This window comes from Felis catus, chromosome A1, assembly GCF_018350175.1.
Source record: "Felis catus isolate Fca126 chromosome A1, F.catus_Fca126_mat1.0, whole genome shotgun sequence".
In the NCBI taxonomy this organism is placed as follows: domain Eukaryota; kingdom Metazoa; phylum Chordata; class Mammalia; order Carnivora; family Felidae; genus Felis; species Felis catus.
Window position 1 is genome coordinate 125274180 of NC_058368.1, and position 25232 is coordinate 125299411.

At 34.7% G+C, this 25232-nt stretch overlaps 1 protein-coding gene across 3 annotated transcripts in view; it reads left to right on the forward strand.

Moving 5' to 3' along the window:
• The window catches only part of GPBP1 (GC-rich promoter binding protein 1), a 76674-nt gene extending 51776 nt beyond the window's left edge, over positions 1-24898 (forward strand). For 2 of the 3 annotated variants that reach the window (XM_019834432.3, XM_023256787.2), the window contains exons 7-13: positions 417-476; positions 7258-7442; positions 8013-8153; positions 10299-10466; positions 10913-11100; positions 17735-17837; positions 23949-24898. In XM_019834432.3, the coding sequence (XP_019689991.2) occupies positions 417-476; positions 7258-7442; positions 8013-8153; positions 10299-10466; positions 10913-11100; positions 17735-17837; positions 23949-24107 (1004 nt within the window). In that variant the 3' untranslated portion in view covers positions 24108-24898. The remainder of the gene's footprint in view (positions 1-416; positions 477-7257; positions 7443-8012; positions 8154-10298; positions 10467-10912; positions 11101-17734; positions 17838-23948) is intronic. The other variant, XM_023256789.2, reaches the window with a different exon arrangement.
• The last annotated feature ends 334 nt before the right edge of the window (positions 24899-25232 follow it).

A 25232-nucleotide genomic window follows, 5' to 3' on the forward strand; every position in this document is an offset into this window, starting at 1 on the left:
AGTTTAAAATAATGGAAAAAAATTTAAATATGAAGATTTGATATCTGAAAAATAAATTTAATTATTTGATGCCAAATTCAAAGGCGACGAATCCACTTTGGAACTTATACACATGTTCATTTGTATTTTCCTATTGAAAATTATCAGCTTACCAAAATAAAAGGATTGTGGCTTGTGACAGCATACTAGTGCTAATGATAAAGGCATTATTTTAAACTTTGCCACTTCCTATGCTGTTCTTTAATGTATTTATGGGTGATAACTCTGGGGCATTACTTTGTTTTCTTTTGATCTCCCGATTTATTTAAGGGCTTTTTGAGGGTGGGGGTGGGGGTGGTCAGACACTTTTGTTAGAACCATGTGAATGGCATTGTTTTTTCTGTATTGCAAATTAGTATTTCTACCACTCTCCCCAGGCCTACACGCCCAGACACACACATACCCAACCAAAAAAATCTCCCAAGCTCCTCTCTTAGGTATGTTTCCTTATTATTCAGTTTTTCTGGGAACAACTGATTGCATAAGAATATAGAACCACCTGGAAGGTGTTAAATAGAGTCTCTTAAGAAATTAGGAATAATTTGGATTTGATTAGAATGAAAGTAAATAAAAAATTAATGTCAGTGAGCTTTTGTCATATAAAACTACCTATAGATACTATTGGTACTGATCCTTGGTTAATTTAATAATTTTAGAAATGATTTAAAGGCAAGTACATCTTTGAAAATATTGAGAATAAAATGTATTAATATAAAGATTTTGGTTCTACTGTTTCAGGGTTGGTCTAAGGATTTTGAGCACTAGTTGAAAAGATGTTTAAAAGGAAGATGTTCTGTGCCTTAGGTAAACTAAGAAGTGTGTTTGCATTAGAAAAAAGAAAATGGTTAATTGTGGCTTGATTAACTGTTAAATTCCCAGTACTTCCCATAGGAATACAATGAAGTTTTCATTGTATTACACTTCACTATTCCTTTCTCACTTTCCCCCCTGGGTTCCCAAATATCGTTTTCCCCATTGCAACATTTAAAATAGCAATGTTCCTGAGGAAGACATGAGAGAATTTTAGGAAAGACTTCAATAGAACTTTTCTAGTGCTACTTCCTTCCAGGTAAGTAAAAATTTAATAACCGAAATGTAATATGTATTAAACAAACGAGTTTGTCCCTGAAACTGTCCTTTTGTAGATCAGAAATTGCAAGAATCTAAACAAAATATCCCAGTTAAAAAAAAATACCTTGAGGGAAAGTAACTAAACTGTTTAAAATATAATTACATAAGTGTAATTCTACCTAGAACTTATTTAGCTTTTTAAAAAACACCTTCCTGCAGCTTATATCTGTGACTTTTTTTATTGTTTTGATCTTAATCAGGAGCACTGTTGTTGGGTGTCCAAGATTAATGCTTACTAAATTAATCTATATCTTTAATACTTGAAAACTAAAAGGTACTTGAGTGTGCCTGTGACCATTTTAAAATACTCAGTTGTGTGACTGATATATTTGGGAGGTGAGAAAGAGAAAAAATGATGTGTATATGTTTGTATACAATTTGATACATAATTAGTAATTGTTGATTTGTGTGTTTTCAGAAGTACTACTGGCTATTTTTGTGTTGATGAATTATGTCAACAATATATTATTGGCAGAGTCTGACATTTAGTTCTAAAGATAGTAAATAATGAAGAATTTCACTCATAGTAATTAATTTAAGCATAATGTTGTTTAAACTTAGCATTTATTTTTGTGTCTATTCCTTGATAACTTGATGAGCTTTCCTGTTTTTTGCTTATATTTGATATACTACTTAAGAGCATCAATATTCATTTTTAAGAATTTTATTTGTTTGGCTTTCTAAAAGCAAATTGGTGACTATTTCTTAAAGATGGGTTATTTTCTAGAGAATTCCAATTATAGTAGCCGAAAGCATACACATTGAGTGACATGCATGTTTGCATTAAGTGAATTCGATTATGATGAAAGCCAGTGAATTTTGTTTTTTAAAGGAACTCTGTAAGTAGAATTAGGAGAAAGGAATAATCCTTACCGAGTTTCTTTGTAAAAGTATCTGTTGGTAGTTTATATGTGGAAATGACTCCACTTTCCTTGAATGTCTTACGAAAATAGTTTTTAAACTTAGAACAAGAAGAAAAAGGTAATGCAACATACGTTAAAGGTTAATAAGGGAAAATTAATAGAGTTTGATTAGACAACTTGACAGAAGTCAATTTTACTTGGTCAGAGTTAGAAGTATTATTTGTTCATCGTGTAAGTTCTTTTAGAAGTATGAGTGATGTAGAGGGCCTTATTAAAGAAAAAACACCATACCCCTATTGTTGGCTTACATTATAAGTTAATGAAACTCATTTGTTTCAAACTTCTATTGTGAAACAAAACAGATTTGTACATTAAAAAATTGAAAACCAAAAAGATTCAAACCACGTCAGTTTCTTTAAATCAGAAACATTTAAATGCAGAAACAGTTTTCTGCATTAAAATTAGTGTTCACGATAGGAATTTGTTTTTATTGCTGAGGTTTGGGTTTGATATTTGTGTATTACTGTATTTTATGTGACTAAGTTTCTTCTTCAAATTAGTGTGAAAACTTAATTCACATGTGATTCACCCTTCATTTGGCCATATGCTTTTGTTCACCCATTAAAGTTAACTGTTTTGTCAAGATCATGAAACCAAGTCAGTAACTTGGCATCAGAAAAGGGTGGACTTTGATCTCACTTGATAGTACGCAGACTTTTTTTCTGACCATTTAGTTACAGGCCTAGTATGCTTATTTTTAGTTGGGGATGGTAACAATTTGAAGTATTTGGCATAGCAGTAAATACTTGAATTCCCATTTTCCCCACTAGTATATAATATAGTAGTTAAGGACATTTGTTATGGAATGAGATAGATCAGGGCCCCTAACATTAGGTGTTTTACCTGATGGTTAGACTTTTGGGTAGATTACTTAATCTGAGTGAATTTTCACATCTCAGAGATGAGGGTGATCACAATTTTAATGAGAAAAGCAGTATAAATATTAAATTGCATAAAATATTAAAATTATTGTGTAAATCAATCTGTGTAAAACACTTGATCATGTTAGAGTTGTTTAATGAACCTGAACGTTAGCTAAGTTATGTTCAAATCTAGTTAAGTGATGGATATTCTTGTAGATTCATTAAAAGGCAAAAAAAGAGGAATTTTTAGGGTAGAGATCAAAGAATAAAGTAATAAGTGATTGAATCAGAAAATGTATAGAAGACACTTGGAGGGAATGTAGTGAAAGACAAGAGGATGAAGAATTGAAATGTTTGCTCTTAACTACACGTTGCCAAATTAGTTTGTATTATAGGTGGCAGTATTTTAATTGTTTTTTTCTAGAAAGAATTGAGCCAGTCCTCCTCCCACCATTGACTTTGTATTTAAGAAAAAAAAAATCTCTTGTATCCATAGATATTGGGAGAGTATAAATAACAAGGAAATAAAGGGATATTTAAAGTCAGTTATTGTCAGATAATAGTTTGTGAGGGTAGCAGAAAACAGGTATATGAAAATCTAAAACTCCTTTGCCTTCAGGTGTTTTTAACTTAAATTTCAATGACAATGCCTGCTTATCTGAGTTGGAAATAATATGGACGTGTAATTTACAGAGGGAAGTCACTGAGATCACTTACTTTCTAGTTTTTTTTTTTTTTAATACAAGTGTTTGCATATTGTTAACCAGTTGACAAAGTAAGTGGAGAAAGAATAGAAGGAGACATTGGATACTGTTTGAATCTAACTGCTTCAGCACTCGAAAGATTAATGTCAGAATTTGTAGGGAGAATCTGAACAGATGAACATGTTTATAAGTACATTTGACTCTTGAACAGTGCAGGAGTTGGGGGCCTTAATGCCTCTTACCCCACCCCTTTGGTCGAAAATCCCTGTATAACTTTTGATCCCCCTGCACCCCAGACTTAAGTATTACTGATAATGTACTGTTGATTGAAAGCCTTACCGATAACATAATTGATTAAAACATATATTGTGTATTACATGTATATTTTGACAGAGTAAGCTATGAGAAGAAAACCTTATTAAGAAAATCATAAGAAAAATATAATACTTTTATGTATTTATTGGAAAAGTGCTTGCATGTAAGTGGACTGGTGCATTTCAGACCTTGTTATTCAAGGGTCAACTGTAATATAAATGACTCAAAGTTTGGACAATTAGTGCTACCATCATCCTTTCCATTACTTTTATTGTAATGGTTGCTATTAAGAGCTCTTGTTATTAAATGGGCAGGTTTATGTAGTATATTCAGCATAGTTACATAGGATATAGGTTAGTCTGTGTTTATTTGTTAGAATTTTTCTCATCTTCTGTAATTTTGTAAATCAACTTAAAGTTTAATACAATATTGAAATATAATTGGAAGCATACTATAATGGAGATAGTCTGACTTTTCTAGATTTTTTTCCTAGTATTTTAAAATATTTTACAGTAATTCTCTGACAGGAGCTATTTTTCATTTTATAGATGAGAGAATTAATAGAGTTGGAGCAAGATTCTGTAAATCTGGTATAAATGTCCATGTTCTTAACCTCTGTACTGTACTTACTTTGCTACTTAGTCTTCTATGATTTATTTGTTAGGCTTCACATTTCTTCTTCTTTTTTTTTAAATAGGTTTCACACCTAACGTGGGGCTTTAACTCAAGACCTTGAGATAGAGTTGCATCCTCTACCGACTGAGCCAGCCACATGTCCCTTCACCTTCCTTCTTTATAGAATATTCTGTCTTTGCCCTGAAGGCTTCTTTGAGGAAAAAGCCACATTATTTTTTGCTCTAGATGTCCAGGAATCCAGTTTTAGGAAAGTGAACTTAGTAGTCAGGAAGTATGTTGAGGTTTAAAGATAACATACCTGTTTGCTTGTCTGCTCCTTCTCTTCTGCCTTCTAATTTTGATTAATGATTGCTTATACACAAAAGTTTTCTTTATTTTTTTCTTGAACCTTCAGCTTTCCATGTGGGATCATTTTTCGCCTGCCTATAGTACATTGTTTAGGATTTCCTTTAGTAACTTTCTTTTCATAGCTATTGATCTTTGAAAAGTTTCACTTCTGCCCTCTGCCATGTGTGGCTTTTTCAAGTACAGGTCTGTAATCCAAGATTCAGGGGTGGATCAGTCCCATCCTCAGCTGTTAGGTTCCTTTGTGCACACTCAATAAAAGTTTTTTTCTTTACTTCTTCATAAATGTGGGTTGACATCACCCCTTGCTGATGATGGTGACTCTTTTCCTGTTGTATTTGTTTTCCTCCATTATAGTAATTTTAACATAAGACCTACTTTAAGGTAAAGAAGGTAAACTTGTGTGCTTAATGGGCCATTTTGAACTGGAAGTGTGCTTATCAGCCATGTTTGAACTTGTTTAATTGTGGTGTACTGATAGAAATGTCCTCTGTTTCAGCACTTGACTTTCTGAGACCTTGCAAAACTCTTACTGCCTTTTGCATTTCCCAGTATCAGTCATTACTGATTCTTGAGATTCCTTTTAGCAATCTTTTTTTCCCCCAGTTTTATTCTCACCGTCATCATCTGTTTACCAGAATAATTGCAAAGCTTAAATGGTTTAGTGCTCTTTCCAGGGTTCTTTTTTCATCTGTGAGATCTTTCTTTCCCTTCTTCTTCTTCCTCTTCTTCTTCCTCTTCTTCTTCCTCTTCTTCTTCCTCTTCTCCTTTTTTTTTCCTTCACTTATTTTGACAGAGAGAGCACGCATGCGTCTGAGCAGGGGAGGGGCAGAAAGACAGGGAGAGAGAATCCTAAGCAGGCTCCATGCTGTTAGCACAGTGCCTCTATGGGGGGCTCGATCCCATGAACTGTGAGATCATAACGTGAGCCAAAATCAAGAGTCAGACACTTAATCAACGGAGACACCCGGGCACCCTGAAATATCTTTATACTTAATTTTTGTTTTGTTGACTTAATTGTGTAAGTTCTTTAGAAAAGCTGTATATTGCTGATTTAATTTCTGTTTTTGTGTGACCAAAGATTTCTTTCTTAGCCTTTATTCCTTGGGCCTTGTAAGGCATCCAAGAAGTTGGAATATTTGCCTTAGTAGATTAGCCATGTGTTTAACTTTTAAGAGGATTTGCTCAGTTTGCTCTAGGTTCTTGTTCTTTTATACATCAGCAGTAAAATGAAGTAGCATACCAGCTCTATATTTTGAAGATTTTGAAGCCTCAGATGAAGTTTGAGAGTCTCTTCATGCCCCTATAAGTCCTTGTTTAGTTTTTGAGATGATCCAGTAGGAATTTTGGTTTGGTTTGTTTGAGGTGGGGCATCATCACAAACATTTAGGCAACTCAGCATGTCACAGGAACTTACTTAATACACAATGCTAATCTTGATTTAGATTTCCTAAGCTTTCTCCCCTTAATTCTTTTATTCTAAACTCTTCAACTATGAAACTGACACTTAGAGAATTTTTGTAAAGGAAGAAAGACATACTTCACCACAATAATTGTGAACATGCTCACGTGTAATACCTACACTAACTAAATTCTGGGATTAAAATTAAACTCTGTGGGCAGGTTTTCATATTTTAGCAATTGAATTTCTCTTGAGAAAACAGCTCTGTTAGCAATTATTCCTAGTACTATCTTCAGAAGAATTGAGTTTGTTACCCTATAACTTACATAATGCCTTCATTATAGTTAGATAGCCAGTAAATATTTGAATGACTTGGTATTGTGAAAATAGAATTCTGTTTTTTATTAGTCACAACTTGAGTAGCAATTTAGAAATTGAGGGACTATAGTTCTTTGTTTATTGATAGTAACTTTGTAAGTGAGATAAGAATGAGAAGGAGTTAGAAAAACTATTTTTTGAAAATGGAGAAGAGGAAAATATAATGTACTTTATATTCTAAGCCTTAGGAGACTAGAATGAAATTTGCAATTAAAAAATTTAATTAACGTTTTAGGCCAGTGTTCAGCTGAATTCATTTGTATTACTTGACATTGTGCAATCCTTGCTATATTCTGTTTATGTTTTAGCTTTATTTATGAAGCAGGAATATAGCTTATACTTATTTAGCTTAATTATTTTGTCCAGGAAGCAGCAATTATTTTTAAATATAATCAAGGATTGGATTATGCTGTTTTTGTGTGTGTGTGTGTGTGTGTGTGTGTGTGTGTGTGTGTGTGTGGTTTAATTTTATGCTAAAATTTAAACTGTATGTAACTCTTGCTCGTGCTTTATTTATGCAGAATATCCTCCGAATCCTAAATCTAGAGCTCCAAGGATGCTGGTCATTAAGAAAGGTAATACAAAAGACTTACAGCTATCTGGATTCCCAGTGGTAGGAAATCTTCAGTCACAACCAGTTAAGAACGGGACTGGTCCAAGTGTTTATAAAGGCTTAGTCCCTAAACCTGCTGCTCCACCTACAAAAGTAAGTTCTAAATTGTTTAAAATGTAAGTTTTAAGTTGGTACCAATTGGGTTACTTTGAGAATAGAATGTTAAAAAATTTTATACCAAAGTGGGAGGGGTTGTTGGTGGGATACTGACTTTAAAGTGGAAAGAGTTCACCCATTGTGTATCATTACTTTTAATTATCTTTTAAATGATGTGTGTGTTTGCTCATGTATGTGTTTTCTTATATTATTGGTAGTAAATCTATAAAATTTTGTTTTGCTAAATATAGTACATAGTGCTGTTTCCTTGGTGTTCAGTTTTAGGTTTTTGGAACTCGTACTTGTGTTTTCTTGATATTAGGCAAAACAAACCTGACTTTAGGTTTGTAAGACCTTGTAAAAATAGTAATGTAGTCAGATGTTTTTTGTCTAAATACCAGGCTTTGATTTTAGTTGTAGAAAAAGAAGAGAAATATGTAGGAATGATTAAGATGTAATACAATAATTATTTTTATGAGTCCCACACAGTCATCTGTATTGTGTTCACTTTTTCTCCTCTGAATAATCTGTTTTTGATAGACATTAATGTTTGATGTTTTCCTCTAGCCTACTCAATGGAAAAGCCAAACTAAAGAAAATAAAGTTGGGACTTCTTTCCCTCATGAGTCTACATATGGTGTTGGCAACTTCAATGCTTTTAAATCAGCTGCCAAGAATTTTAGCCCATCAACAACTTCAGTGAAAGAGGTATGTTATTTAAAATTATTCCTGAGGAATGCAACATATCTTAATCATACAGTATAATAGTGAACAAAAGGCATAGATTCATTAAATGAATACATTAAAATGAGATATTTTAGTTCTTCCCTAAAACTTGATTCAAGTACTTTGCTCTTTGCTAATCAGTTTTGCACTTTTAAGTATGGATAATTTAAATATATATTTAAAAGTTTATTAAAAAATTTTTTTTAATGTTTGTTTATTATTCAGAGACAGAGCATGAGCATGGGAGGGGCTGAGAGACGGGGAGACAGAATGTGAAGCTGGCTCCAGGCTCTGAGCTGTCAGAACAGAGCCTGATGTGGGGCTTGAACTCACAAACTGAGATGATGACCTGAGCTGAAGTGGGATGCTTAACTGACAGCCACCCAGGCACCCCTCTTAATGTATTTTTGAGAGAGCACAAGCAGGGAAGGGTCAGAGAGAGGGGGAGACACAGAATCCAAAGCAGGCTCCAGGCTCTGAGTTGTTAGCACAGAGCCCGATGCGAGGCTTGAACCAATGAACCATGAGGTCATGACCTGAGTGGAAATCAAGAGTTGGACACCCAACCCATTGAACCACCTAGGCTTCCCATTGCCACAAATAATTTTTAAGGAAAGGATTATGACAGTTGCAGTTTTGACACTTGTGTTAAGAGTTAGGCTATGCTGTAGGATTGAACTTTGACTGAAAATGAGGATTTGTATTATATAATCTTCCATTGGGTATGATGGACATTTCATTATTTTATTAACATGTTTTATTAGTGTTAACACTTAAGGGGCAAGAGAGGAGAAGAGGGAGGGGAAGGTGCATATTGTTACTTTATGGACTTAATATGCCTGGTAGCTTAAGTATTTTTTTGTCATTTGGCCAGGTTTCTGAAACTTCTAGACCATCGAGTTCTCTGATTAGTTGAGGGTCAAAAGACACTTGTGACTATGTTGCTACATTTGAAATTGCTCTCAGTACTTTGTTGGAACATCATAGCCCGTCATAATCATAGAAATTTAGAACTGGAATGAAGGGACCAGCATTCATAGCTGGTAATTGTGGCTTAGATTCCTTATAGTTTGTAGATAGTGTTGCCAATAGTTAAGCATTACGGTAGTTTTCCATGGCTACAAATTTTTGTGACACGGAGTTGTAACATTTTATTTTCTAATGTATAACACTGTCAGAACCCCCAAAACAAAAGGACTCTAGTACAGGTCTCTCCCTACCTCCCTCCTGCCCAACCACAAATATTTTCCTTGGTGAAATCCTACCTGATAAACCCTCTGTGTATCTGTGTGTAAATAATTATAAAATAGATTTTATTGGAACTATTTTTAGGACCCTAAAACTGAGGAACACAGTTTTAAAAACCACTCATATGTATTTTAGGCATATTTAAATAGCTTTAGAATATTTTATAAAATTGTATTTAAACTCTTAATTTAGGGGGCACCTGGGCAGCTCATTCAGTTAAGCATCTGGCTCTTGATTTTGGCTCACATCATGATGTCATGGTCGGGCTCTGTGTTGGGTGTGGAGCCTGCTTTAGATTCTTTCTCTCCCTCTCCCCACACCCTGCTTGCACACATGCCTTCTCTGTGTCTCTCAAAAAAAAGTAATTAAAAAAAACCCTCTTAATTTAAAACAGTAGTTTTTACTATTGCCAGACCTTAATTGTTTTATGCTATAACAAAATCGTTTTGTTTTTGTTTTGTTTTTTTTAAAGAAAAGTCTTTTGGGGCACCTGGGGGGCCGAGTCGGTTGAGTGTCCCACTTCAGCTCAGGTCATGATCTCGCGGTTCGTGAGTTCAGGCCTCACATCAGGCTCTGCCAACAACTAAGGGCCTGGACCCTGCTTCGGATTCTGTGTCTCCCTCTCTCTTTGCCGCTCCCCTGCTCACGCTCTGTCTCCCTGTCTCTCAAAAATGAATAAATGTTAAAAAAAAATTTATAAAAGAAGAAAGAAAATCTGTTCATTCACTGGGGTAGATAAAACATACAGGTATAGAAGAAAATAGACTTAAAATCAGTTTTGTATTGTGAATAAAGATGAAATAGGAAGTTGTGGTAGTTGTGAACTTTATATTGATATGCTTTGTCTACATGTTTATTAATATTTCTGAATTTTTCTAGTGTAATCGCTCAAATTCCTCTTCACCTGTCGACAAACTTAATCAGCAACCTCGTCTAACCAAACTGACACGTATGCGCACTGATAAGAAGAGTGAATTTTTGAAAGCATTGAAAAGGGATAGAGTAGAAGAGGAACACGAAGATGAAAGTCATGTTGGCTCAGAGAAGGTAATTGAACTTGTAGTAACTCTTGGTTTGACATTAACATGTCATTGAACTATTTAGACAAATAATCATTTAAGACCTTTGAATAAACTTTATCAAAATAAATCATCTTCCTGAAAGCAACGCTAGTTTGTTTATTTGCATAAAGAATGACTTCCTTTCTGAAGCAGTTTTTGCTCATTCTGGTGTTCCTGTGCAAAAATGTTTTCTTCTGTTTTCCACATTGCCTATCTTCATCCTTTTGATTTGCCTTTGTTGAATAGTCATGAAGAAATAGTTGGGAAGCTTTGGGGTATCCTTCACAGCTTAAGTTTACATGGTCTGAGAATGTCTCCTAAATTTAATGATAACATTTATGTATTGTCTGGAAATGTAACAAGAGTCTATTAAAATTTTTAGCAATTGTATTCTCTATCTCATTCTTTTTTTTTTAACTCCCCCTAAACCAGGATGACGACTCATTTAATTTGCATAACAGCAATAGTACTCACCAAGAAAGGGATATAAACCGAAACTTCGATGAAAATGAAATTCCACAAGAGAATGGCAATGCCTCAGTAATCTCCCAGCAGATCATTCGGTCTTCAACCTTCCCACAAACTGATGTTCTTTCAAGTTCGCTTGAGGCAGAACACAGGTTAGTATTCATTTTTATTCTTTTCTTTGTGTTCTTTACAGGATTTTGATATTAGTATGGAAACGTTGTGATCTATTTAACAGTTTCATTGAGTTATTTACCACAAATTTCCCCCATTTTAAGTGTACAATTGTATGATTTTTGGTATATTCAAAGTTGTGCAACTGTCAACACAATCAGCTCCACTAAGAGAAATCTGTGCTCACTTGCATTTATTCCTCTCTTTTTTCTGTGTCCGAGGTAACCACCAGTCTCCTTTCTGTATCTATAGATTTGCCTTTGCTGGATATTTTATAGAAGTAAAACCATACTTTGGTGTTTTATGTCTGGTTTCTTTAAGTTAGCATATGCTTTCAAGATTCATATTGTAGCATGTGTCACTATCTTTATTCACAGTGCACTATATGGTTCTATCACATTTTGTTCATTAATTTTAATGAGAATTGAGTTGTTTGTACTTATTGATGGTGCTGCTCTGAACATTCATGTACAAGTGTTTGTACTGACATGTTTTTAGTCCTTTTGGTGGTAGATATTGGGAGTGGAATTGATATGTTTAACATTTTGAGACTGCCAAACTATTTTCCAAAATGACTGTACTGTTTTCCATTCTCATCAGCATTATATGAAGGTTCCAGTTTCTCCATATTCTCACCAACATTTGTTACCATCTGCCTGTAATTTAGCCATTCTTTTTTTTTCTAATTTTTTTTTTAAGTTTTATTTGAGAGAGAGAGCACAAGTGGGTAGCCATGAGATCATGACCTGAGCTGGCCCCTAGAGTCAGATACTTAACCAACCGAGCCATCTAGGTATCCCTAATTTAGCCATTGTAATGGAAATGAAATGAAGTGCTATCTTTTTGTGGTATCTTTAATATGTGGATAATAAGAGGTATCTTTAATACGCATTTCCCTTAAAACTGACAGTGATGAACATCTTTTCAAGTACTTATTAGCCATTTGTATGTCTTTTTTGAAGAAACTTCTGTTGAAATTCTTTGTCCATGTTTAAAGTATTTGTCTAATTGTAAACATTCTTTATATATTTTGAATATAAGTCCTGAATCATAGGCATAATTTGCAGGTATCTTTTCCTATTGTGAGTTGTCTTTTCACTGTCTCAGTGGTACTGTTTGAAATAAAAAACTTTTGATGAAGCCCTTTTACCAGTTTGTGTGTGTGTGTGTGAGAGTGAGTGAGTGAGTGTTTGTCCTGCCTCCCCCCTTACTCTCCCGGCCTTCCCATAACTCTATAGTTAAGAACAGGTATTTTTTGTAGAAATGCCTTACCCTTCATGTGGTCTTGAAATAAACCACATGGTTTAGCATTAGTAAATGAAAGATTTGTAGACTTCTGCTTAATTGCTTTTGATTGTTTTGTTTGTTTTAATTTGAAAAGAAGACTTTAGTTGTGTTACAGAAATACACTTCAACTGATGTAACTCCTCCATGAAGGGAGAAATTATGGCACCAAAACTTAAGCTCTTCTGCCATAGATACTAGGATTATTTTAGATTACTGTTCAGTCTACAGTTTTCATTTTTATAAGCTTGATTCCATACATATTTATGCAGTTTGCCAATACAACTTCTAAAGCAAGAAAATGCTAATATATGCAGTTATATCATCGTGTATTAGTCTGCAACTGCCTTGTGTAAGATGAAATTTAAAAAATTTTGTTTATTTTACTTTGAGGGGGAGAGACAGTTGGGCCGGAAGGGGCAGAGAGAGAGAGTGAGAAATTCCCAAGTAGACTCTGTGCTGTCAGCAGAAAGTCCGATGAGGGGCTCGAACTCAGGAACCTGCAGATCATGACCTGACCCAAACAAAACCAAGGGTCTGACGCTCAACTGACTGAGCCACCCAGGTGCCCCAGTTGTCAGGTTTCATTATATCATCAAGATAGTTTGAATGGCTATCAGTTGAATGGCTCCAACTGATAGATTTGTGGTATCATGACTTGAGCAGAAGTCAGGAGCCGGACATCTAACCAGCTGAGCCACCCAGGTGCCCTTGAATTGTTGTAGACTAAAAATTCTTAACACCTTCTGGGACCAGGCTAAGTGTCAAGTGATACTTGTTAACTGCCTTAGTGATCAACTTGACTTTGTGTTTGGTTTAATGCCATTTCTCAGAGAATTTCATTTAATTCTAAGACAAGGGGAAGTGGGCTATACCTACTGTGGAATAACTTAAAAATTTATATTAAATACTCCTTTAAGTCTTTGGTCTTTTTGGCCCAGTTCATTATTATTTATTGTCCTGATGATTTTGGTTCCCTTTTACCAAAGTATGTTCTGCTCTTTTTAGATGCAGCTGTAACTATTGTATATTAGAATACAGGCATTTGTTTTGATTTTTAAATCCCATACTAACTTGGACTTCATTTTTCCTTAAAATAATTTAATTGGCTGATGATCAATGCAAATGCCCTTTTGATGAGAGTTAATTTAGCTAGATGAATTTCGAGCTGACTTAACTAGGTAATATCTATAAATTTCCTTGTTTGGGCAAACTATATTTTATTACTGTACATTTAGTATGAATGGATCAGTAACTACACTTTTTATTCCCACCCCAGTTGTAGAATTCCCGTTTACCTCATACTATATAGATTGTGACTGAGATTAGGCTGAGTAATGTCTGCAATGTCCTGTGATGCAGAAAATAATAGTAAGCATTAATTCCTTTTTTAGAAGATAGGCATAAGTAGACATTCCAGTATTTTTTCCCATTATTCTAGTATATCATCGTATATACCCCCTTTGAAGCTACTGGTCTGTAGTATAGGTATAATTTGTGACACAATTTCTCTATCAGGGATCCCTCTCTCTGTTTCTCTTTTATAAGTAGTGCTGGTGCGATCATCCTTGTATTTATATCCGTAAACATTTGTATAAGTGTGTATAAAACATTACTAGGAATGAAGTTGATTGGTCACATGGGCACACCTAATTAGACTCTGCTTTGTTAGTACCCAAAGATGTTTTTTCCACTTTCCATTTTTACCAGTAGTCCTTTAAATATTTCTACTCAGTTGATAGAAAAGAAGTCTTGTCCATAGAAAGGAAAGTATACAAACCAGACATTCTAATGATAGTAAAAGATAAGTTTTATTTTAGGGGAGATACAGTATAGGCGATAAAATAAAGGTAAATTATTTACCTATAAAATCTCTTAAGACTGTGGTAAAAAAAAGTTGAAACTTAATGCCTTTTGGTTTTTATTTATGCCTTCAGTTTTTTGTAGCAAAAGAAAGTTGAGCCATACTTGTTTGAAAATATTCTTGATAACCCTGATACCTATAATGAGTGTATTAATTTTAACACTTCATTATTATTTCTTCATTTGCAGACCTATTTAGTGTAGGAAGTATTTTGGTGGTTTCTTTGATTCATGAAGACTCCGGAAAGAGAGATTTGAAGTTCCACACCTCAATACAGTTTGGTCCTCTGGTGGTGATTAACAGGAGAAAATGGAGAGAATAGGGTTTAGGAACCAAGCTAAATAGAGCAAGAAGAGAACATTCTAAATTGGAATAAGCTGTAGCGGGGATGGGTGGGAACCCATGCTGCATAGGGAGATTATCAATGATGACTACTTAAATGAATATTTCATTATATATATGTCTTTTTTTTAAGATCTAATATTATTTTGTGGAAATGTTGTGTGTTCTAAAAAGAATTCCAAGTCAGTAAAAAGAAGTAAACCTACTACTACTTTGGAAACATTTTAACTTTTTGAAATGTTTATTCATTTTTGAGAGGGTGAGTGGGGGAGGGTCAGAGGATCCCATGTGGGCTTGGTGCAGTGAGCCCAATCCAGGGATTGATCTCCTGAACCTTGAGATCATGACCTGAGTGGAAGCCAGAATTTTTTAGCTTGAGTTTTCTTTCTGCTTAATATAGTATATGTTGTGTATGTGTTCCACAGATGATATATTAATACATTTTTTAGGTAACAAAGTTAATGGCTTCTTCTAGATGTGGGGTTTTATTTCTTTGAAAAGGAGGTGGTATTTCTTTTCCATGGCTTTAGATTTCCTGTAAACTTTGGTTCTTAAGTTGTGTGCATATTAAGTACTTACATTAATTGAATTTAACAAACCAGGTGTCAGCGATACAGATCACAAGGATGAAGATTGTGTTGCTCACATGTGTAAACTAAAATATAAAATGAAAAGTTACAGAAAATGTAAAATAGGAAAAATACGGTATTTTTAATTTGGTGTCAAGTTTCTTAATTACTTTTTTAAGTTTATTTATTATGAGAGAGAGAGAGAGAGAGAGAGAGAGAGAGAGAGAGAGAGAGAGAGAGAGACAGACAGTGTGAATGGGGGAAGGGGAGAGGGAGAGAGAGAATCCCAAGCAGGGTCTGTGCTGTTAGAACAGGGCCACATGTGGCGCTTGAACTCAGAAACTGTGAGATCATGACCTGAGACAAAACCAAGAGTTGGATGCTCCACCAACTTAGCCACCCAGGTGCCCCAGTTGTCAAGTTTCAATATATCATCCAGATAGTGAAGATAGCTTGAATGTTAGAGGGGGTAATTGTTGTTAAAAGCATCAAATGAATTAGCACAAATGAGTGCCAGAGAAATTCAGGGGGAGTTTGGGGTAAATCTCATAGCTTGAGTACCAGTCAGTTGTAATTCAGAGCTAAAGTAAATCTTTAAAGGTGAAACATTATCTTATTAATGTGGATAACTGGATAGTCATTTTGGAAGAAGAGGGTGTGAAGGGATGTTTAGGGTTGAATACATAACCTCATTTGTTTTAGGAGCAAGGAGTGGAGTATCTTGACAGGAGAGTATAGTCCTTAATGGAATTAGAGATGATGTTGAAGAGGCAGGGCCTTCCAGATTAGTCAAGCACTGTCATTGCTTCAGATGAAGAAATAGCTCAGGGAAGTGAAGGAATTTACCTTTGTTCTTTACCTGTTTGTGGCCCAAGTCTTCTGCTTCTAAACCTATACTTTTTCTAATGTAAGGAATTTGAATTTGTGGTCATGGTGTTAAAGTTAAGGAGTTTGTTCTTGAGGAAGTGGAAAGCCATTAGAAACACTTAGTATGTAGTTTTTGTGAAAGTGGTGTAAGGGTGATTTGGTAGTAGTTTGAAAGAGCACAAGGAGAAACGCTAATGAGAAGTAAAGGTACAAATAACAGTCACAGTATATTCCTAACTGTGGGGAAAATTATTTGTTTCGAAAGCTATTTCAGGAACAGTTAACAGTTACACCCTCTGGAAGCGGAAAGATGTGAGAATGGACATTTAGGAATACTTGTCTTTTATACAATTTGAAATAACTTGTTTTGTTTGCATTATTGTTTGGTTAACATGCAGTTTTTAATAGTGAAACAAGTGAGTATCTAGCAAAAGTAGTTAGATTGCTTTACCAATCTAAATATGTAGACTCTGGACTGGATGGCATTGGGAATGAAAATACCATTCCACAGGGAAGCCATCTAGGTTAAAGAGTGAAGACTGTGTTGGAAAAGAAGTGTTAAGTGATTAAAAGGATAGTAATTAACGATGATTATGACATTTTGGTCTAGAGGGTTTGGTACAATATATACTAACTTGGGAAGCTGGAAACCAGAATTCTGTTTCCTTCTTTGCTGTCAGGTAGGCAAATTATTTTACTTCAGTGATCTTGATCTTTTTACATGTAGAATATGAGTGTAGTGTTAAATTTTATTCGGATTCTCTGAACATTGATATTCTGAGATTATTTGAAAAGGTACAGGACTCTTGTGGCAGGCTCAAGTTGAAAGATGGGTAGTCATAGATAGAGTAACAAATATTTAAGAGACATAATTATTAGAAAACAAATTATTAACAGACCAATACATGCTATATATATATATATATATATATATATATATATATATATATATATATATGTATGAGGCTGAAACTTTGAAATTGTTGAGTCAGATGCATCAGCTATGACTATGGTGGTGGTGTTTACCTGAGTGGAGAAAGTGGTTGGTTCCCCCTCTCTCCCCTTTGCGATTTTCTTTGCCTAAGATGGAGGTATTTTCTTTAAAACATGGAAGGAAAAGAGAATAACCTTATGATTTTACATATTTGGATCCTAGTTAAGAGTGTTTAAAAAAGTTGTCTTTCTGTTATTGTAGAGCATAATGCCAGTTTCAAATTGAATTATGTGTTAAGGTTGATTACAGGTGGTATCAACAGAAAAATACAGTATAAAATGCAAAGTAGGGGGTTACATAACTCAGTCTTTTGTCTTCAAAGTAAAAAACTTAATGAGTAGCTAAGAATGTGATGGATTGTTGTGGTGTTAAGGAAAATGAGGAGTATTGCTTTTACTTTTAGTGTAAGAATTTAGCAAAATTTTTTCAGTGTCTAGAGACCCTTTTGCAAATTTCCAGCCTAGAGAACCTCTGACAACAAGGTAAAGCAATTGTGCAATTTATTCTGAAGCTTATTGGGGTTTAACCTTACTGGTTCATTTTCAGAAAGATTCAAAAACAGAGTAAAAAGGCTCTTTATGTATTTTGAGGACTGTGTGTAATGGATCTGGATGGTGTTTTCTTGCACATAATATAAGTGGAATTATCTTACTTGGGAGAAGCTCTCATTTACTTATTTCCTGTCCTCTTTTCAGATTATTAAAGGAGATGGGCTGGCAAGAAGACAGTGAAAATGATGAAACGTGTGCTCCCTTAACTGAGGATGAAATGAGAGAATTCCAAGTTATTAGTGAACAGGTAAGAGGACCTGAATCATACAGGTTCATTTTAAATTGCCTTTTCTTAATGAGAACAACATATTACATTAAGCATTTTTAAAGGAATTTCCTACTTAGGAATTTATTAGCCATCACAGCATAGGTCAGACTACACTGACAGTGTGGAGCTCTTTGTGAGACTCAGTCCCGGACTGCGAGATCATGACCTGAGCCAAAACCAAGAGACAGAGGCTCCCCAGGCACCCCGGAATTGCCTTTGTTTTAAACAGGTCTGCAGTGCTTGGGAATTAGTGTAAATAATATGTCTATGATTTGTCATGTTCCAGACTTTTTTAAAAAAATAGTATAGGGATAAAAAATAGAAAACATCAGTAGCTTCCCAGATGGCTTCACCTTTTACCTTTTCCTTACATAAGAATATTTAATACTCTAACATATCCTGGTCTTTTTTTTTTTTTTGTCTCCATAGTTTCCTTTTTGAAAGAGTATTAGGAAATGTTTGATAGAATTGGAATTGCTTGATCATATGGTCATCTGTGTTTAACTTGAGGAACTACCATACTATTTTTCCACTGTAGCTATACCATTTTACATTCCCACCATTGGTGCTCAAGAATTTGTTTGTTTGTTTATGGTTAGTAGCTATCCTAATGGTTGTTAAGTGGGTATCTCTTTGTGGTTTTGATTTGCACTTCTGTATTGGTTAGTTGATGTTGACTCTTCATGTACTTACTGGTCATTTGTGTATCCTCTTGGGAGAAATGTTTATTCAAGTACTTTGCCCATTTTTAAATCAGGTTGTTGCTGAGTTGTGGCATTTCTGTATATGTTGTGGATTTTCAGTCTTCTATGATTTACAAATAATTTTCTCATACTCTATAGTTTGCCTTTTTTACTCTTTGGATTGTATTCTTTGGTGCAAAGAAGCTTTAAATTTGATGTAGTCCAGTTTATCTCTTGTTTTACATTAGTTTCCTGTACTGTTATTGTCATATTCCAGAAATTATTGCCAAACTTAATGTCATGAGTGTTTTCTTCCTATTGTTTTGTAGTTTTGGTTCTTACATTTAGATCTTGGATCCATTTAGTTAGTTTTTTGTTTGTGTTGCAAGGACTACCTTAATTCTTTTGCATGTGGATATCTCAAAACTTTGTCAAAAATCATTTGAGTATGCATTGTCTCTTGAACAACACAGGTTTCAACTGCCTGTGTCCCATTTTATATGCACATTCTTCACAGTAATATACATGTATTTTCTGCTATGATTATCTTAATGTTTTCTTTAGCTTTATTATAAGAGTACTATGTCTAATATATACCATACAAAATATGTTAATTGACTTTTTGTTATCTGTAAGGCTTCCAGTCAACAATAGGCTATTAGTAATTAAGTATGGGGAGTCAAAAGTCATACATGGATTCTCAGCTGTGTTAGGAGGGGAGTTGTTGCTCCTAACCCCTCCTGCATTGTTGAAGGATCGACTGTATATGAAGGGATTTATTTATGGGCTTTCTGTTCCATTGGTCTTTGTTTAAAAAAAAAAAATTTTTTTTTTAATGTTTATTTTTGAGAGAGAGAGAGAGAGAGACAGAGACAGAGAGACAGAGCTCAAGAGGGGAAGGGCCAGAGGAGAGGCAGACACAGAATCTGAAGCAGGCTCCAGGCTCCGAGCTGTCAGCACAGAGCCTGATGCGGGGCTTGAACCCACAAACTGTGAGATCATGATCTGAGCCGAAGTCAGACGCTTAACCAACTGAGCCACCCAGGTGCCCCATTGGCCTTTGTTTTTATGCCAGTACCACGTTGTTTTGATGATTTCAAGTCTGTAATAAGTTTAGAAATCAGAAAGCATGAAACCTCCAACTTTGTTGTTTTTAAAGATTGTTTTGGTGATTTGGAATCCCTTGAGATTCCATATGAATTTTGGATGAGTTTTACTGTTTCTGCAGAAAATACCTTTGGGATTTTGCTAGGGATTGCATTGAACCTGTAGATGGCTTTGGATGTAATATTCACATCTTAGTAATAGTCTTCTAACCCAGGAGTATAGGATGCCCTTACATTTATTGGTCTTTTTAAAAAATTTTCAGCAATGATTTATATTTGTCTTGTGGAAATTTTTTGCTTTCTTGGGTTAAGTTTATTCTTGACACTTACTCCTAAGTATTATCTTTTTAATACTATGGTAAATAGAATTGTTAATTTCCTTTTCAGATTATTTATTGTTACAGAAACACAACTGACTTTTGTGTATGGATCAGTATACAGCTTTGCTATTTTTGTTCACAGTTTTTGTGTGGAATCTTGAGGGTGTTCTCCATAAAAGGTCATGTCATCTGTGAACAGATAATTTTACTTATTTTCCATTTTTATATTTCTTCAGAATTTAAATTTTTTATTCAGAAGTTCTTACTGAGCCATGTGTTGTTCACAACATCGTTGTGAAGTTAATGATGGGTGATAGTTGTGAAGGGTTTTTGGTCAAGTTTATTGTACTATATATTTTACATATAGAAGTTTGACTTTAAGTGTATGGTTGGCTGAGTTTTTACAGGTGTATATAGTTGTGTAAACCATCATCTCTTTTTGCATTCAGTTCTTTTACTTCCAGTTCCAGTCCCTGGCGGACGTTGATTTGTTTTATGTCACCATAGCTTGCTTCTAGAATGTTTTTAGTAATTGAACCAAGCATTAATTATATAGTCTTAGATTTGGCCACTTTCATGCTTTTGAAACTCACCCATGTTTGGTGAGTTACTAGTCCATTGTATGGAGTTACCAGTTTGTGAATCTCTCTAAACAATTTGTTCTGAACTAGGAAAAGGCCATCAAGAGAAATCTACCAGGTGCTGTAACCTCATGATAAGTACAAGGTAGTAGTTTCAAAGAATACAAATACTGTCTGACTGAGATAGTTGGCTTTAAACATTGTCATAACTGGGGCAGGTAGAGAAAATCTTACTAAAAATGTGGTAATAAAATATGACATAAGAATTTTGTGCATACTGTATGTTGGAGAGCAGTGGCATGTAAGTATAAATTTTTCTGAACCGGTGATAAGGACGTGGATACGTCTGTTAATACGATATTAACGATTACCTCTCATTTGACATGTAGATGCCTGAAAAATCATTAGGGCTTGATACTGTTAATAAAAGGATTTATATTTTATTTGATAACATAGGAGCATCTGATTTCAAGCTCCTGTTTTAAAATTTCACAAACACCAAATAATCACTATGCCCGAGATGTTATGGACTTTACATAGATGAGCTTCTTCATAGAGTGACAATTAAATGAGGGTAAGAAGTGTTCCCACATAAAGCAGAATGTGATAGTTTTCAAAATATTTAAGGTGAGGGCAAGAGAGAGAGGGAGAGCCAGCATGCGTGCATACGTGTCATGTAAATCCATCAGATGTTTCTTGAGTGCTTACTGCATGCCAGGCCCTGACCTAGAATGGAAAACCACAAGATTTTTGCCCACATAGAACTTGTATTCCTAGGATTAATCTAGGCATTAATTCCAGTTGTATTTTGGGAGAGTGTATCTGAGGAGTTGGATTTGAATTGGCCTTTGACAGGTAAGATGAGGGAATGACATTCCTTCTGCAAGGCGTGAACAAAGGCAAAAAGAGTAGAATGTATGTTGGGATTCACAGTTCTTGGAGCATGGGGCAGAAAAGTTAGTGAAAGATTATGGTAACAGTAATAGGGTAAGTGTTAAGTCCTGGTTTATTCTAGGGAATCCCAGTTTGTTATTCTGCTGTAGTTAGTAATAGCAAGTGCTCACTTTTATTCTCAAAAGTGCTCTTATTTGAATGATAAGTTACATGGCCTTCTAATTTAAGTAAAATTATATGAAATCTTATTAAAATTAAAAAAAAATTTTTTTTTTTTTAATTTTTGAGACAGAGACAGAGCATGAGCAGGGAAGGGGCAGAGAGAGAGGGAGACACAGAATCTGAAGCAGGCTCCAGGCTCTGAGCTGTCAGCACAGAGCCTGATGCGGGGCTTCAACCACAAACTGTGAGATCATGACCTGAGCTGAAGTTGGATACTTAACTGCCTGAGCCACCTAGGTGCCCCAAATTATATGAACTTTTAATGCCTTCTAGCTATTGTGCTAAGTGTATTTTTATAGCATTTGTATGAAGTAGGCACTGATAGTAGTCCTGTATAGATGATGAAACTAAGGTGCACAGAGGTTGTGTAATTAATTCTCTCGGTGGTAACAGTTTATTAGTAGTAGAGTTGGAAGTTGAGCCCAAATTTGGCTGATATCGTATTCTGGGAGTTTAATCAAGATACAAGGTTGGAAAATACATTGGGGTCCTGTTATAAAGGTGCTTGTATGCCATGCCAGAAGTATAGGTTGTGTTCTATGATTAGAAAGTTCTGAAGGTTTTTTAGGGATGTGAAACAGTCATTTGTACATGAGGAAGTACAGGTGTAGTGTGAAGTGTACCTTGGAAAACTAGAATCAGGATGATCAGTTGGGAATATATTGTAGTAATTAGAGGAGGGATAAATGAGGGCCTAAAGTAGAGGAATGATTAGTAAGAAATGGTCTTGATGAGACTAAGATCTGAAATAGAATCAGCAGGATTTGAAATTTCAACCTATGAGCCGACTATTGTTTATCAACAGAAATAAAGGAGATTTTTAAAAAGAACACACTAAGATGTTTTTGGGGCCAGTGCAGACATTTAGAGAAAATACATGTATTTTTGGTTTTTTTATCATCAATATTCTGCAGCTGATTGCAAGGTGTGGTAAGATTAGGCAGCGTTGATGATAACTGTGTGAAAAGCAAGGATAGAACTTTGGGGGATGGGAAAGGTGTACCTTTAAAAAAGGGACAGAGTGTATTTGTAAATTTGTAATCATCACAGTGGCTAAGAATACCAGAGGATACATACATAGGCCTTGGCTTTTCTCAGTAAAGATGGTAGGAGGTTATTCGTTCAAAGTGAAGGGGAAGGTAATTTTAAGATAAGTTCAAACTGTAGAATTTAGGTGGGAAAGGAAATCTGCTATGGAAAATAGAGAATTAAATAGGGTAAAAGGAAAATTGAGGGCTAAGACTCTAGACTTGTTATCTCTTGTTTGTCGGGTCTGTAACAAAAGTAGCTATGATGTAAGCAGCCCTTGTCATTTGGACCCTAACCTAATACAATTAAAAAAAAAAGAAGCCCTCTAGAGTGTCAAACTTAAAGACAGTTTCCAGTAATATTATGTAGCTGGATTTGGTCTTATAGAAGAAGGTTGTATTTAGGGATTTTGGTGTAAATTTCCAGAGTCTCTTTTTCCATTAAAGAAATTCAAAAGACCAGAGTTGATAGAGTATATGTTAGCACTATTAATTTTGTGTCTTTTAATTGCTTCCAATTTGGATCCCCCCCACCCCAATATGTGATCTTTGGACCCTGTTCGTATTTATTACCATACTAACCCTTTTATTTCTGATTTCTCATTTTCAGAAAGAAAAGACTAGTTTTTTCCCCCCAGTATCAGAATGTCTTCAGTTAAGCAAAGGGTTCTATTTGATTTTGTTATTTTGTGCACCTTAACTTGAATACTTAGTACTGGAATAGTTAGTATTATTCTAATTCTGCAAAGTGTGAATAAAGCGGTTTATAGGGTGTGTTAATAGCCTAGTTTGGTCAGAATAATAAAAACAGCTAAAGCTTTAATGGCTGCTGATTATTTTCTGGTTAACATCTGAAGGTATTTATTACAGCTTTCACTTAAGGAAATGAAAATTTGAGAATGCTTATTAGTACCTTAACAAGTGATAGTGGTACTCACCCTGTCTGTATCTATAATCTATGTTCTTTCTACTATGCTAATACACACTAATTTTACTTATTTTTTGGTTTGATAGATGTTAATTGTGGTTCTCTCAAAGGTAAAGGTTTATTCCTGGGAAATATTTTTTAGTACAGTTGGACCAATTACCTGTATTTAACTAGTTTTTCAGAAATGATACCATCTGGGATTTTCAGGGTAGAATACAATTTTATTAATATATTCATGCTTACTTTGAATTATTACAGTATTTTTAATTTAGAAGTTACCCCTGGAGGATAGATTGTTTATTTAATTTACTTATTTTTGATCTTTTAGTTACAGAAGAATGGTCTGAGGAAAAATGGTATTTTGAAAAATGGCCTGATCTGTGACTTCAAGTTTGGACCCTGGAAAAACAGCACTTTCAAACCCACTATTGAGAATGATGACACAGAGACAAGTAGCAGTGACACATCAGATGATGACGATGTGTGAAGGATTTCCTAACAGCTTTAGAAATTTTAGTGTGATACATCTCTCATGCAGTTTGGGGTGAATTGTAAAAATGAAGAACTATAATTTATGTAGTAAAATACCCCATTAGAAGATTTTTTTGAGGGACTTCACTATGAAGAAAACCAAGAATGTTGTGTTGGGCTGTGTTGAACATTATTTCTTTGTAAATGAATGTTGTAGAAATGAGGACTTTGGTTGATCCAACATTGACTATCTTCATCACTGCAGCATTTCTCTGACTAGCAATGTGACGATGTAACAAATGAGATTTTCTCATTTAATAATAAAAAATTGTGTAATGTTTTGCAAAGCTTCTGTCTTAAAATGTCCAGGTCTTAAGAAAAAAGGCAGCTTACACTGTTTGCTTGCAGAGTCATATCTTTTCGTACAATGGAAATCCTCAAGTCCACTTTGTGCCCCCCCCACCCCCAAAGGACAATGTAGCATGTTGGCTAAAACTGGAGCAAAGTGCACTAAAACATTAATTTCCTGAACTCAAGTGTTGTACTAGTCACCTTTTAAAACATAAATTGCTCTTTAGCCATTTGTAGTTCAGTAAACTTTACAGGAAAGACTTGACACACTTTCTTCCAAATTTTAAGAGACGATTTTCAAGAATTTTATTTGGGTATGTTGTCAGACCAGGACTTTCAGACTTGATGGAAGAGTCTTGTGGGAAAACTTATTTTGATAAATTATTACACATGCAGAAAAACTGATCACACTGACTGGATCTGTCCACACATGGAAAATAAACTGGATTTTCAGAAGATTGTCGTTCTCTGTAGTGTTCAAGGTATTGGTGTCTAAACACAATGTGCTTTATTTACTTATTAAAACAAAGTTATACTTTCTTTATTAAAGATAGTGATTACTTTCTTAGTTTAGAAAAAGAAAGTTAATGGAAAATAGCCTTTTTATTATCAAATGCTTAACAAGTTTATTAAATGAATGAATGTTAAACAGTCACTTTATTTTTCACTTGCATATTAATTTTAGAATCATTTGTTTCATTGCTGACTGGAAGAGTAATTTGGCTCTGTATATTTGTATTTTGATTTTTCTGGTTTTGTTTACCTGCATTTGCTTTTAGCTTCCCTCATC